This window comes from Denticeps clupeoides, chromosome 8 (assembly GCF_900700375.1).
Source record: "Denticeps clupeoides chromosome 8, fDenClu1.1, whole genome shotgun sequence".
NCBI classification, from domain to species: domain Eukaryota; kingdom Metazoa; phylum Chordata; class Actinopteri; order Clupeiformes; family Denticipitidae; genus Denticeps; species Denticeps clupeoides.
This window is the reverse complement of record NC_041714.1, coordinates 11,075,699-11,091,209: the sequence shown is the minus strand read 5'-3', so window position 1 is coordinate 11,091,209 and position 15,511 is coordinate 11,075,699. Positions and strand designations below refer to the sequence as shown.

Genomic DNA, 15,511 nt, shown 5'->3' with positions numbered 1-15,511 from the left:
TGCATATTTTAATCAACCAACCAGCACGTTGTATGGAGTGAATTAAATAAAGCGTAAAATGGGAAGTTGTGGAAGTTTGCGGAAGAATGAGCCAGTCTGTGGGGCTGGGTGTGCGTGTGTGTGTGTGTGTGTGTGTGTGTGTGTGTGTGTTTGGGGGACACCTGCCTGCGGCGACATTTTAGGGACCCTCCCTAAAAGCAATAAGTAGTGAAAGTCGCTGGCTAAATTGCGCTCTTTTGCGTCCCTTTACAGGCGCTAATTGCAGCGACTTAATGGCTTTATGATGCCACTGACGGCAGTTCGGGGCTGTGCTGCAATGCGCCTTTCATTTCACTTCCAAAAACCGGACAACTTTTTTTTTTTTAAAGCAGTTTGGCCTTTGTTAATGGTAAAAGCACACGATACCAGATCAATAAGTTCCAACTCCAACCATATCTCAATTTGTTGTAATTATGTGCATAAGTGAGACGTGAATAGAAACCTCTGCGCATACGAATAAAGCGACTTACCCGTAAAACGACTACATTTCAAAACTTCAACGTCTAACCCGAAATCAACACACACAAAAAAAAGCCGAAACCAGAAGCCGTCTCCTGAACTCCCGCCTTTAGGTCCCCACGAGTCCTCTCCGGTGGACGGGCTTTTTAATCGCCACTTCGTGTCGGCAGATTCGGCTCGGATCGATGGCAGACTAGCTTCACGCACCTATAATAACGTTCACGAGCGTTATTAGAACGCATGATGTCACGCAGAATGCCTATATAGTTATATAGTTATGTTCCTGGTCGCCGTTCATACAGCGATGTACAGTAGACGGTCACTGGTATACAAAAAAAAAGAAATGTTCTTTCTGATTGCGTGAGAGTTTTAGGCGAAGTTCCACGTTTTATTCTCAGATGGTCGAAGCAGACTGTAATTGGCGTTCTTGAAGATGCACGGAACCTCCGAGCTTTTCCGGAGACCCAACGCCGCGAGTGCGCGTAACAGTGACGATATCGATCGATCACTTTATAATCGATCAATTTCTGAGCCTATGGGGAGCCGGCACCGCTCGCGCGCGCTTCAATTGGCTGTCGCCCCAAACTCTGGAAGCCTACCGCGACTCGGAACGAACCACTTCGGCCTGGCGGAGGGGGGTGTTTCAGTCAACGAGATGCCGTCATTTCCCCGCTATTACCACTTATTACAAAGTAATAATAATCCTCATTATTCACGGACAACAAGTACACGTCTCTGTTAAAATATTCGTATTAACTCTTGTGGTAAATATTCTTTTTTTTTACTTCAAACATGAGCGCCGTCCTGCGGTGTAATTCTGTACGTTATTGTGTGAGTTGTTCTTACCGGTCTTCCCATGAGACAGAATAACAGCAAAAAAACCCCCCAAAAACCGCCGATAACGTCGCACCGAGGCGTCGTGATTATTCCGGCGATCCGCGCACCTCCCGCCGCCGCCCGGTCGCCCGCCCCCCCCTCCGCCCAGCGCCACTTGCCGCGTCCCGCCGCGTTGTGTAACACGCGACCTGTTATGGCCACCGCTACTTCCGGGTTCGGGCAGTCTGGTCCAGATTGAGAGCTCCGCCGCGGCAGCGCGCCGCCGACCGTGGCTCCTTTAAGAAGAAGCGGGGGAAGCAGGAGGAGAAGAAGGAGGGGAGGAAAGAATTAAAAAACGGGAAAAGAAGAGCCGCCGAGCCGGAGTCGCCAGCCCGCCTCCTCGCGATCTCATTTATAGCCGCTATTGCATTAAAAAAAAATCAACAAAACAAAACCAAAAAAACAAAAAAAAAAAAACAACTCGGGAGCCGATAGCGACCGGAGACGCGGAGCGGGAGAAGCCGCGCCGGACGCCGGAGGACCGTCACCCCCGCCGCGACTTTGACAGCCGGAGCTCCGCGGCGGAGCGCCATGCGACTCTGACGGACGCGCGGCTGCTCCTCTCTCCCCGCGGAAGAAGAAGCAGACTCTGCCCGCCGCCCGTCCCCCGTCGCGGGAGGGAGAACCGCGGACGTGGTCGCTGAACTTGAGCTGCTCGCCGCGGATTAAACAACGAAAGAAAAGAAAAAAAAAAAAACCCGAACAACGTTTCCACTTGAGTTTATTTTTTACTAGTTTTATTTTTTCTGTATTATTTCCTTTGCTCTGCTGGAATTTGCCCGCTTGTCTCGTCTTCATCCTGGCCTCGTAAGGGATATATTTTAAGCGAAAGGAAGACGAGGGAGAGAAGAGGCGCGCGATGGCGCAGAGGGTACGTACTCCCCAAATTCTAATAATCATAAAAACAATACAATATAATACACATAGAATAATAATAATAAACCGACGGCAGCCGCGGGCACCTGGAACTTGGCGACTAAAAAACTTCTCCCCGCGTTTCCCTGAGAACTTCTGGGTATTTTTTTTCAGGGGAGGGGGGCGTCTGGGGGACAGGGGGTGGCCGTCGTCCACATGCTTCTGTACCGAAAAGCAGGACGATCGTGATCTTTTTTTGACGTCAAAAAATACAACCTGATTTATAAAACGCCAGACGCGTGTGAAGTGACATTTCACCGCTGCACAAGGTTTTTGTGACAAAATGAGACAAATCACGGATCATCACAACAAATAGCAACTAAATAGAAGAAGGAGACGAAGAAATCATTCATAATTTTGTGCGAACTCTGCCGCAAAGGATGCAGAATTTGCATTTTGTAAATTATATGTAAACTATTAGAAAGTGGGACAGTTTTGATTTTTTTTTTACTGGGACCAGTACAGAACCAGTCGTAGGACTTTTCGTCCCACTTTCTCTCACATTAACCTCACTGTAAACTACAACTAATGGCAATTATGATTTTTGAAAGTGTACCAGTATGCATGGAATAACTAACAACAACAACATTTCTACGTTAGCTGCCTTAATCTTCTTCTGCATAACTTTTACAGGCAGTGAAGTAATCCAAATGTAACGCCATTTAATTATTGAAGATTAACATTTAAAATATTTATATAATATATACATATATATAGTAATAAAATATATAATACGCAAGCCTTAGATACACACTCAGGAAGTTTTTGACACCACTGATTGTTTGGTAATTATTCATTAGTTATATATGTTTGCAGCAAGTGGCATAATTATTTCTAAAATTATTTATAGGAGTGTAAGTAACGTGTGATGCAGAAATGACATGAGCTGGCACGATTTCTTAAAGCCCTGTATACATTAAAATGTGCCATTTTAAGCGCTGCGTTAAGCGACCTCTCGTCGTTCGTGGGTGATTGTTGTGTTTTTTTATTAGATTTGTGAAAATGAAATATCAGTTTTATTACACGGTCGTAACGGCGGATTCGGGTCTGGGCCGCTGCTGAACTTTCACCCCCCCCCCGTGTTTTTGCTGCGCGCAGTACGAAGATCTGCCCCACTACGGGATGGACGGAGTGGGGCTCCCGACCGCGATGTACGGGGACCCCCACGCCGCCAGGTCCATGCAGGCGGTCCACCTGAACCACGGGCCGCAGCTGCACCCGCACCAGTACCAGCACAGCGCGCACGCCAACGCCATGGCGCCCAGCATGGGCTCCTCCGTCAACGACGCCCTCAAGCGCGACAAGGACGCCATTTACGGGTAACGGAGTCGCGCGCCAAACTTTCCCGAACTTTAACACTCCAATTAAACCGCGTGGATTTTGTCACGGATGTTTTTCAATTTAAACTTTCTTGGCGTAATTCATGGAGAATCAGCATCGGCATTTTGCACTATAAATAAATTTCATTCATATGTATGCTAGTTACATATTTATGAACGAGAATATGCAGAATATTTTAGGCTCACCAATAAATACGCTTTCTGACGTCAGCAGCTTAAACGAACTTTTGCCGTTCCCTTTCTAATTCGCAGGCACCCCCTGTTCCCACTGCTTGCACTGATCTTCGAGAAATGTGAATTGGCGACCTGCACGCCCCGAGAGCCGGGAGTGGCGGGCGGCGACGTCTGCTCCTCCGAGTCCTTCAACGAAGACATAGCGGTCTTCGCCAAGCAGGTCGGGACAGACGGACACTTTTATAGTCCTGCATGCTGCCACTGACTGTAATTCTGATGGAAGTTACCATGTTCTCACGTCGCACAGCAGTGCTGAATAAGCCTGAAGGTGCCAAATCTGACACATTTCTTACGTTTTAGATTCGGGCAGAAAAACCTTTATTTTCATCGAATCCAGAGCTGGATAATCTGGTGAGCAAAATTAAAACAAAAATCTATCTATCTATCTATCTATCTATCTATCTATCTATCTATCTATCTATCTATCTATCTATCTATCTATCTATCTATCTATATATATATATATATACACACACACACACACACACATACATACATACACACGAATATAATTATACCGATATTACACAACAGACCTTGATTGGATATTTGAAGAAATGTGAGCCGCTGTGATTTCGTGATAGGAGGGCTGTCACGTGGCTTTCAATCTCCTTTCTTCTCCAGCAGAAGATTTTTTTTTTTTTTACCATATCTGGCCATTTGCATTCGGCCCCGAGGCCCCAGACCCCAATTTATCTTTTACCGACATCCCTGCGCTAATTGTTAGGCCTGACAATGTGCGTAAACATAATTCGAAATACGACGAGGGTGATTTATTCTTTACTCTTGTTTTTTTTTTTTTTTTGCAGATGATACAAGCCATTCAAGTTTTACGATTTCATCTTCTGGAGCTGGAGAAGGTAAATGCACCCCTCGCCGCCAATGGCCGCTGCTGCTCCTCAGACCTTATGGGCTCAATTTGCATAAAATGTCCCCCCCCCCTCCCGGTCCGTTGTAATTAGTGTCAAAATCAATCACGCCGCCGATTTCTCTTCCGAGTTTAATTACAACGTGATGCGCCGAAACTGGAACAGACACCTATTAGCAATAATCTCACTTTACTGCGTTCTTCTCCACTTCTTCTTCTTCTTCTTCTTTTTTATTGGGAACGCGCAGCAAATATCACGCCGGCAAAAAGAAACGATCATGAGGAGCAACCTTCATCATAATAATTACACAGCAATTTATCAAGAAGAACTAATAAACTTAGAAGAAAAAAATGATTCGCGCTTCTGTGGGAAAATAAAAGCGTTATTGCATACATCGTAGGCACGAACGATGACGACATCGGAGCAATTCCTGTCCAATGGGATGGTTTTTGGGGACTATTTCGGCGTTCCTGCGTAATGGAACGACGTAAAGTGGACGTAACGTGACCGTTCACGTCGAATGCCACGCGGGCGGATGGATTTTGCACGGGTGCTCAGTCCTCTTGTCACTGTCAATTTTCTCAGATATCTTCATTTTTTAATTTTTACTTTGCGACCCCAGCGACGAACGTGAAGTTCTTCCATAACAAGGGGTGTTCCAGAAGTGGGGGGGGGTCCACGTTGTGAATTATTTATTTACATATTTTCTTCTCGCAGGTACACGAACTCTGCGACAACTTCTGCCATCGGTACATCAGCTGCCTGAAGGGCAAGATGCCCATCGACCTGGTCATAGACGACCGAGAAGGAGGCTCCAAGTCGGACAGCGAAGAAATCACGAGATCGTCGGGGGCCCTCGACCAGGTAGGTCTGGGGGTCCCACCCCCGCCCCATCCTCTCTGCCGAGGAGGGGGCTTATCTTCTGGGTCACCACTTTATCCCGCGCGCTTATTTGCATACTATTAGGGTCTGTTTTAGCCTCCCGTCGGAATGAGAAATTTGCGAATAATGCAGCCATTATTAGTTCATTAAGAGCTGCTCCCGGAACCGACCCGCGGAGATGAGCTCGTGAAGGCATCGCCATAAACTTGACCTGTTTCGTGTCGATTTTAATTTAGTCTCCTCTCCCTCTCCGCCCTCCCTTTTCTCCATTTTTTTCCCTCCCGCCCGGTTTAATCGCGCAGGGATGGCGGCGCATTATCCGGCCGGTGGAGACGGCGGTTCGGGGGGCGGGTTGGTGCGCTCGTACGCCGGTTCCGGCGGTGGACCCCGAGTCGTGCAGAACTAAGAAAAAACACACACAAAAAAAAAAGAAAGAAGAGGGAATAGAAAGTCATCGAGGCCGCCGGCGTCCGAGGGTCCCGCCGGGACTACTTTGTACAAGTTCGCGGAAGGCGCAGAACCGGACGAGTGTGAAGAAAGTGAATGAATTCGCGTGATAATCCGCAGCAGCGGGACTTTTCTTTGAGCGCGATCCTTCGGGGAGGCGGTTGACAAATGTTCGGATGGGAGAGGAATTAAGGAGATAGAAATAGACTCGGTGGAAGCCCTTGGGTTTCTAGGTGTGCGGCGCGATCAGAAGAAATTACGCTGCGCTCGGGGGCACCGGAGTCGGATCTTTAATTGACTTTTAAGATGAAGGCTCGTCCTATTTTTTTTTTTTTTTTTGTCTTAATGACGGTCCTGCGCGGTACCTAAATACCCGGACTGATGTCCTATATGTTTACCCCAGTTTCGTCGAGAGGTTGTGCGGTGGCGCGGGGTTCGGCCGAGGGTTCCTGCAGAACTGCGCAGGCGCGCTGAGCACCGGCCGCCTTGGTCTATTTTTGGGGACCTCGGTCCTCGGCTGTTAGCCGGCGACACCCCTAACGAATTTGCGTGGTGTGTGCATTATCTCGTTCCATATGTATTTTTAATATATGCCCTCGGGGCCTAGAGTTGAATTGGACTGGAAGAAGAAGAAGAAGAAGAACAAGCGTGAGGAGGAGGAGGAGGAGGGGAAAAAAATAAAACAGTTTCTGTGCAAATTCCCAACAAATGTTAACAAGAGGGAGCAGGCAGGCTCATTTATTCATAAACCAATTTATTCCAGCATGGAGTCTGTGGCAGAAGACGACAGGAAAAAAAAAATACATAGAAATGAATTTATTAAACTCTTTGGTCCGGCCTCTGCGCTAAACTTTCCGGCTTCTGTGCACCAAAGTCACCTACCAGTAATAAAAAAAAAACTATTTTGCAATTCCAGCGCTGCAGATCTCTCTCTCTCTCTCTCTCTCTCTCTCTCTCTCTCTCTCCTTTCACTCTGCTGAATGCAGCACAGCCAGTTTTGGAGAGAGGGGTTGCGTACTCCAGGCCGCGGGGACCGGCGCAAGTCCCCCCTAAGGTGCTGTGCGATGCCTGGAGCGGGTTTACGGTAGAGCGGTATTAACCCCTTCCGTTCCCGGACCTCTTCCCACGCGAAGGACTTGCCTCTCCTGTCGCAGCACGCCGCCGCCTCGCTCTAATCCCGCAAATATAATCCTGTTCAGTCACGTGCCTTAATTATGTCATCAGAGGAATTACGGTAAATTACGGCTTATTAAAGGCTGCTGGCCGGTGTGTTTGTGCGTTCGTTTTTTTATTTTTTTTTTCGTCCCTGCACTTGGGTTTGTAATCACACCCTGGAAATTGAAACGTGAGGCGCAACCCCCGCCCGGCCGGCCCCGCCCTCGACCCTCCGGCACGTTCATGCAGTTGTACTTAATTGCTCAGAGAACTAGGAGTGGCCCTGCAATTTGCTAATGAACTCAAACGACTCGAAACCCTTCAGAGCGTGGCGGTGGCGGCGGCAGGGCCGAGGGCTCACTCCAGAACTCGAGAGCTCTCACGCCAGTCAGCCTGGAGAGGGTCCCACGTAATTAAAGCGCTCAGTGCTTTTCTTTCCTTTCCTTTCCTCTTCTTTTTCCCTCTTCAGCCTCAGTATTCGCCAGTCGATGACGGAGTTAAGCGTCAAAGAGGCGGTTCCGCCTCACCTATGAGCTTCCAGGTTGTACTTTGTGTTGCGCTGCGGGTTCTTTACCGTGATGCCTGATCTACGTGCCGCTCGACTAGTCGGAGGGGGTCGAGATTGTGACCCCCTGGCCATGTGAGCGAATGGAAACCGTGACCGTCAGAAACGGCCTACATTTTCCTAATCAGCGCGCCGGCGCGCTTCTCCTGTATCTGCGCGGGTCGGGTTCCTCTGAATTTTGTAGGCACCTTCGCCTTCCGCCTGATTGGCCCGTTAGGGTTTGGTCAGAAAGGCCCGCCGACGTTTTCTAGCGGTTATTCAGTTATTTATTCTGTATTCAGGCTTGTTGCAGCGACTGTGAAACATGAAGTGAGGGGCGGCGTCCGGCGCCCGGCTCTCTTTGTGTGAACGCGGGTCGCCCTCGAGGACTCAACAAGTGATACAAAGACCGGACCACGTGACCGGAGCGCGACCGTGCGTGTTTTCTCCCCTCTTCTCCCGCTGCAGTTTGGCGTTAGTAGTTTTGTCCAATCTCTTTCATCCTTTCAAAAGAAGATTGTGATTATTTTTTTAAACTCATTTGAGCACTTGAAAGTTGAAATGCTCCGCTGCAGACGTCTCCTTCCTGCGTTTGGCACCCAGTCCGGCGCCGGCTCAGCTTTTGTCTTGTACTTAAGGTTTTTGTTGTTTTTGTTGCTGCTTTATTTGCTTGTTTGCTGTGCAGCAAAAGTCATTTGTCGTACAATAGCTAACGGATTAAAAACAACGGGTTACAACGTGTAATTATGCTTTCTTCACCGGTTCAGAGACAGACGGAGTCTGAAAGCTTTGCCGTTTCGCTGTGCAATTTTGATTTCACTGCAGCAAACGTTTTTTAAAATCTATTTTTAGAAATTTTTTTATTATTGAGAGCTTCGGGGTAAGGAGTAGGTGTACGGGGGAGGGGATTGTTCTTTTCTTTCTTCGTGTGTGTGTGTGTGTGTGTGTGTGTTGCCGTGCATACCATTAGCACATCCTTTCACGTCGCAAGCTCCAATGTTCAAGCTGCGGGTTAGAGGAGCCACATGGTCCCTTCTCAGCCCACTGGAGATCTCCACCGGCCCCGCGCTCTGTTCTGAGTAGGAGGGTGCAGGTGTGGTGACTCTGCAGGCTCACACGGGGGACATTGCGTAGTTCACTTACTAACTTTTCATTTGTACGATCAAAACTAAAAAACATAAAAAAAAATGTGCAAATCTGTATGAGTTCTGTATTGTTCTGAGCGTTTTAACCATATATATTTTTAAACAATTATAATCGCAATTATGAATGATCGTGGCAGCCTAACAGTTTTTGCATGTGTGCTAGTTTAATATGGGCAGGACTGTGAGAAAGGGAGCCTGGCACCTAAAACCCAACACAATGGAAACGCAATGAATTGGAATGCCTCACCGAACATAGCGGAATCAGAATTTCCAGCAAGGAAAATCTTTTCATGGCGAATTAAGTGGCGCAGGAAGAAAATGGTAAAAAAAAAAAAAAGAAGGTAGGCACAGATCACAAACGCTGCTCCCTGGGCTACGCGCCGCAGATTTAAGAACTTTAGCTAAAGCTACGCAGAATAGAACGCGGAAAATTGAATTTACTAAACAATTAAGCATTGAATTAATCTACGTCCCGCACTGTGGAGAGCGAGCGAGCGAGAGAGAGGGAGTCACAGGGAGGCGAGCGGAGGGAAATAGGGAGAGAGGGAGGGAGAAAAAAAATGTGTGTGTGTTGGTGGGGGTCTCTGGAGGGGAGGGGAAGGAGAGAGACAGAAAGGCTGAATAAATCCCAGCCAGCTCATTAGAGGGACAGTGAATATATCAAGTGTGCTGTTGTGTGCAGCGGGACGGCTTTTCCTCCATCTCTGCCCAGCCATTTTGGTCCGGAACGCTCCCGCAACCTCCGTGTGTTTGTTTGTTTATTTATTTAATTATTCGCGCATCTGCTTACGGGCCGGGCCCGGCTCCGGCGGCGGTGCCGAGCGAGCTGCGCTGCGCTGCGATCGCCTGTGCTTTCTATTAATTACCCGTTAGATCAGCGCTAGTCAGGAGTGTCCGGGCGGGTATAAATAGACTGAGTGTACCCTGGAGATGTCACTCGGCCCAGTCTGAGGCCCTCCCCCATTCCCATGGGCCCCGGCTTCAACCTCCCTCAAGCCTCGCTGGTCTTTTGTTCAATTACAGTTAATGCAATAGTTTGCCATTTTCTCCTTCTAATTATATTTTCAAGTGGGATTTGTTGCACATAAAAAACATCCTCGTACATGTTTGGGGCGCTGGGGCTTTTGTGCTTGGCATTCTCTGTCCCTGGGGTGCTGTACCATTCTTCTTCACAAAGCTCTGAATAAACAAGAAACCCCCCGCCTATTTTTTTTTTTGCTTTTTTTTTTTGTTTTTTTTTGCTTTCAGTCCTTTTCAAAAGCCAGAGTTGTAGAAACCCAGCAATTTCTGCTTTAACTGTTTGCTCTCTGAGCATGTGTTCTGGATTACCTCTTACAGCATGCTTCTGGTATGCTGCATAATACACAATTTTTTTCTTTTTGCTTCTTCTTTTCTGAAAAATACTAAAAGAGAATTCTTTTGCGCTAGCACATTTACAGTGGCTGGCACGACTGTTTAAAAAAAATGCTTGTCTTTACTTTTTTTAGATCCGAAAAACCAGAGTTGCACCAAATGGCACTAACGCACTCACACTTAGAGCACTGACTCCAAAGAGGCAATTCGTAATGCAAAGCGCCCCAAGACCCTGACGTGTTTTAACAGCGAACCAGCAAGGAAATAGTCACTTTGCAAGAATTAATTAGATGTAAAGCATTTGATGCCACACACAGTCAATAATATTATACTCCTTATTATCGTTTATTTTTTGCCTCATATTAATATTCAGGGTCACAGGAAAGAAATCTTACTCCACGTGGTATTACAAATCTTTTTATTTGTGAAAAATTTTTTAAATCTTACTTCACACACAAGCCTGTGTGTCATATGCAGGTCGGGAAGGGGGGGGGGTCCAGCCACTCGCACTTCCGTCCGAATCAACGTTGCTGATTCGGGATCAGCCCGTGATAAGAGGCAACATCTGTTTTGTGTTCTATAGTACAAGCCTGCCCGGCATGGGGCAGAGTGAGCCCAGGCCCGGCCACCCCATTGTTCCGCTCCTGTCCCTTTATCCTCACGTCTGCTCCATTTGCCACATAACATCCACCCAACAGCTGACGCCCGCTCCCCACTACACCTAAGCTCAACTGTCAATAGGATTTTTTTTTTTCTTCTTAATTTCCATTATGATTGACTGGGCCTGTAGAAACACCCTCCCTCGCCAACACTGCTATAAAAGACCTGGTCCCCAGACCCCTCTCCTGTCTCCTCCGCCGCTCTGCTCTCCTCACATCTCCGTGTCCTCCGGCCAGTGCAGAGCCGCCCGTCACCTCTGTCTCGGTCTCCCAGTCCCGCTGGATCATGGACTTCCTCACTCTGGTAACGTTGAGCGCTTACGAACGTGCGCCTGCCTGGCGTTGGTGGGGGACGCGGGATTATATTTAGCATGACCTTGGGCTGCAGGGTCACGCGCAGGCAGGAAGCGCGCGGTGGAACTTTAAATAACGGAGTAATTACTCGCAGCGGCGTAATTGCTTTTGCGGAGATGTTTTATGCGCGGTGTTGCGCCGGGCTGCTGAGGTCGGAGACCTGATCGGTAGGCCCGCCGCGGCGGAACAGAGTCAGGTGGACCACGGGGGGAAAAGCCGCTCCGCCTTTTTTTAAAAGGAGAAAAAAAGAGGCGGCTAAGTGAGGAAGATCTGATAGCGGCGCAGCCTTTGTGATGCGGCGGCGCGGAGCGCGCTTATCGCCGCGCCGAGTCCCTGCGGTCTGAAGGCTGATGGTTCGCCCCTCTCCTCTCTTCCTGCAGACCTCGTGGAGCAGAGACCACGATGACACAGCATCCACACGCTCCGGGGGCACACCGGGACCCTCCAGCGGGGGACACACGTCACACAGCGGGGACAACAGCAGTGAACAAGGTAAGAGCCGTGGATGTGTGTGTGTGTGTGTGTGTGTGTGTGTCTGTGTGTGTATTTGCTGTGGTCGGACACTTTTTGGGTAAAATCCACGAGTCTCCCCATCCCAGCGTATGTACATCACTGGAAAAAATTACACTTATTCTTTCACTTATTTCTCAGGTCATGGTGTTGTGTTTGTGTCAGATGCATCATGATCTTTAAATTCTTCCACAAACTGTTCATCACTTTTTAAACTAAATGTCAATTGTTGTCATAAACACTTATTAGCTGAATCTGGCTGAATGCAAAAAGGTTACATTAATATACATTTATAGCCATGATTAAATCATTTAATACTAACACTCTAATACTAATACTTACATAGGAAGGAGTTAAAACAGGATTTAATCAGCAGCTCGTCATGTTGAAGGTGTGTATCTGCATTTCCTTCACATCTATAACTGCTTCATTAACTTCAACAACGACTTATGCATTTATAATGGGCCTTTCCAGAAACCCAAGGCCGCTGAACTAATGCTATAAAAATAGTTTTTAATAAAATACAGGGCCATTGGCCCCTGCTCAGACGTAGCCTGCCTCAGAAATATCCTCAGCTCAATGCAAAATGCATGAAAATGAATAATTAGTCAGCAGAAGTGTTGGCTGCGATTTGGGCGGAGGTGCACTTAGGCGATAGGCTCGGCGTTTCTCCGTGTCACTGCGACAGGGGCCGCGGCGCGCTAAGGAGGGGCGGCGGGGGGTGGGGGGGGGTTCAGACAAACTGTAGGCAGAAACGCAACTTCATTTATTATTGAAGCGGGATGTCAAGGCGGCAGTTTGGGGGGCTGCGCAGCCAGCAGGCAGAGCTGGATGAGAGGAGAAAGGACCACATTATGTTCTGGATGACTGAGCAACGATTTATATACCAGCGCTGTGTGTGTGTGTGTGTTTTCTGTTCTAACATGGAGAAGGAGCACGGCAGTAAGAGGCGGTCAGATGGCCGATGACTAATGGCCGGGGTGGCCAGACTCGCCCTGATTGGCTGCCCTAATGAGCACATTTTGTGCCGCGTTTGGGCTCCTGCTCGCTCTGACCTTTGCTCTTTATTGACCAAACTGACACTTCATTTTTCACATACTTCCAATTATAGCAAAGGCTTTTAATGTCGAGCCCCATTCCCCCTCCCCGCCGCCAGCCTCACGTTTGCAGATATGCTTTTTTTCCTCCTCCACTTGTTTGTTGTCTAAGTTTGTTAGAGAGTGCAGTGCGATAACAACATGGAGCCATGCGCCAGTCTGTGAGAGTATGTGCGTGTGTAAATGTGTAAATATGTACATTAAATATGGCGCTTCGATCGTCTGGCGCACACTGTGGCGAACGCTGTCTCATGCAAGTGGACGTTTTGGACAAGCATCAGGATAATGAGTGTTAATTAGCGCCTGTGTGATGCATGAACAGCACTACCATGTTCTAATCCCTGTAAAACACACAATTCCCGGCGCCCATTTCTCCCTCTCCATTCAGCTACACATCCCTTCTTTTTTGGGCTATCTCGGTCACTTGCTCTCTCTCTCTCTCTCTCTCTCTCTCTCTCTGTGTGTGTGTGCTCCCCCTCGGCCCGTCTCTGCCGGAGATTGTTTCCTCCGTGACCTTTCTCCCCCCCTCTCACTCTTCCACTTGCTTTCACTCGGAATACTGCGGCGAGCTTGTCCGCAGCATCTCGACTGCGGCGGCCTGCGCAGCTAATAAATATCGCTTTCCGCCTCTCCTGGAGCGGCGCGCACTAAAGCACCGGGCGGGGCAGCAGGGGCGTCCCTCTACTCGCGGCAGGAGACCTTTCCTCCAGCAGCGGCGTGGGCGACGCACCCCCCCTCACCCCCCAGCGTCCGCAGCGGCAACAAAAGACGCATTAGCCCCATACTTATACCGCAATACTCAAAATATAGGTTTCCCGAGAGGAAGGGCAGAGCTGTTCCGTACAGGAGCCCTGCCGACCATCACAGCAGCCCTCCTTTAATCAGCTCAGCTTCGGGAATTCCGGCGCATTCCTGCCTTTGTTTCAGTGCAGTGGCCTCTGGGGAGCCCTTTTCTGGCCCGGTGCCTTGGATCCTACTGTTGTACGCGATAGGAAGAGTAAATCAGTATCGTGGCCGGTTTTTGCCGGGGTCCCGTGAGTCCTGGGTGTCGCCGGCTCATTTTCTGCATACGTTGGCTGTGAGCCTGGAAAATGACCAAAAGGCAGCGCGTGAATAATGCTCATTTTTGTCTTAGTTTTATTAAAGGCATATTGGTATTTGCCGAATTGATCTGAATGAGAGCAGCTCCCATTGACCCAGGTTTCGTTTCTGGCCTCTGTGAAGGTCAGGCGGACCGAGGGGGGCTCCCATTGGCCGCCAACCTGCAGCCGCTGTCCTGTGATTGGCCCGTATCCAAGCATCGAGGCATACAAGGCCACAGACAGGATGCCAGTCAAATGCCATTGAGATGAAAGCCGGGGCTTGTTCTGCCACGCTGACCAATCCCTCGCTTCACGTGTTCATCAAAGTCACACATTAATTGGAACGATTATCCAGCAGACCGGAAGAACCTTTCTCTCTCTCTCTCTCTCTCTCTCTCTCTCTCTCTCTCTTTCTGCCTCTCATCCCTTGCTCCATCGTCAGCCTCTCTGAGCTTGGTGAAAAGTGCCGGGCAGCGTGTTACAGCTTCATTTAACCCTGGCCGCCGGGCTCCGGGGAAGGAGGCGCGTTGCTGCCCCTCTCTTTCACCACCGCCGAGTTGCTACCTGCCAGCCGCTTCAAAGCAGCTCGCTTCCGGTGGCTTCAAAGGGCCTGGCGCTATCGCTCAGGTGAACTGAAGATGCACTGTGTGCCCCGTTGTGTCGGAGCACAGAGGGAGGCTTTTTTTCCCAGCAGCCCTGCCCCCTCCCTCCCGCTATGCAGATCTCCTGGAAGGATTCGTCCAGGCCCTCGCTCTCTGGCCTGGGTGTTTGTGGGGTAATCTGGTTAAATCGCTGGCATAATGGCTGATAAGAGGTGTGTGTCTTGGGGGGGTTTGTTACCGGTGAGATGTGAAACAGGCACCAGTCGGAGAATAGCTCTTGTCGAAGAAAGCGTGTGCTGGAGGGAAACTGACAGAAAGGAACTCTGGGTAGGATGTGGGTAGTCAAAAAGAGAGAATAGCAAATGACTGTCATTTTTTGAACATATCTGCATCAAACAATCTTACAGATAGCTCTGGCCTTTGGTGTTTCTGTGCTGTGAAGGAACAAACTGCACCATGTATCAATTTAATAAACAGTTACACAACCATTTCTTATTATAAGGAACATGCATACATTCATTTCAATGTCCAATGTTGTCTGTCGTTTTTTATTAGCATTCTTGCAGAGAACAGACAATTTATGATAATATCATATAAGGCCGAAGAAGAAGTTTAGTCATACTTAGCAGATTTAGTCAAATATGTAAATGATGACCATATAGTGTATATTATTATATATATATAATAATATTATTATTATATATAGTGTTATTAATATTTTTTCCATGACAATTAGTGGATGGATAAGTACACAAGGTATATGAGGTACATTACGATCAAATATAATTCTTCAGCTGCATGGACAATCTGAGCCTCTCACTTTTAAACAGCCATTGCTTTTACAGCTCAGTTAAACGCCAGTAGCAACGCATCAGCCAACACGCGGACGCTTGTTCCCCTGAAAGTTATGGCTGTCGATGGCTTTATTGCCCCGTTACTGATAAAGAGA

At 48.4% G+C, this 15,511-nt stretch overlaps 1 protein-coding gene across 1 annotated transcript in view; it reads left to right on the top strand.

Annotated features, from left to right (window-relative positions):
- Positions 1 to 1,547: 1,547 nt before the first annotated feature.
- meis1b (Meis homeobox 1 b) overlaps positions 1,548 to 15,511 on the top strand; it is a 55,920-nt gene continuing 41,956 nt past the window's right edge. The window contains 7 exon segments of the mRNA XM_028989371.1: positions 1,548 to 2,245; positions 3,388 to 3,608; positions 3,882 to 4,023; positions 4,164 to 4,214; positions 4,673 to 4,723; positions 5,450 to 5,596; positions 11,652 to 11,763. Of these exon segments, the coding sequence (XP_028845204.1) occupies positions 2,234 to 2,245; positions 3,388 to 3,608; positions 3,882 to 4,023; positions 4,164 to 4,214; positions 4,673 to 4,723; positions 5,450 to 5,596; positions 11,652 to 11,763 (736 nt within the window). The 5' untranslated portion in view covers positions 1,548 to 2,233.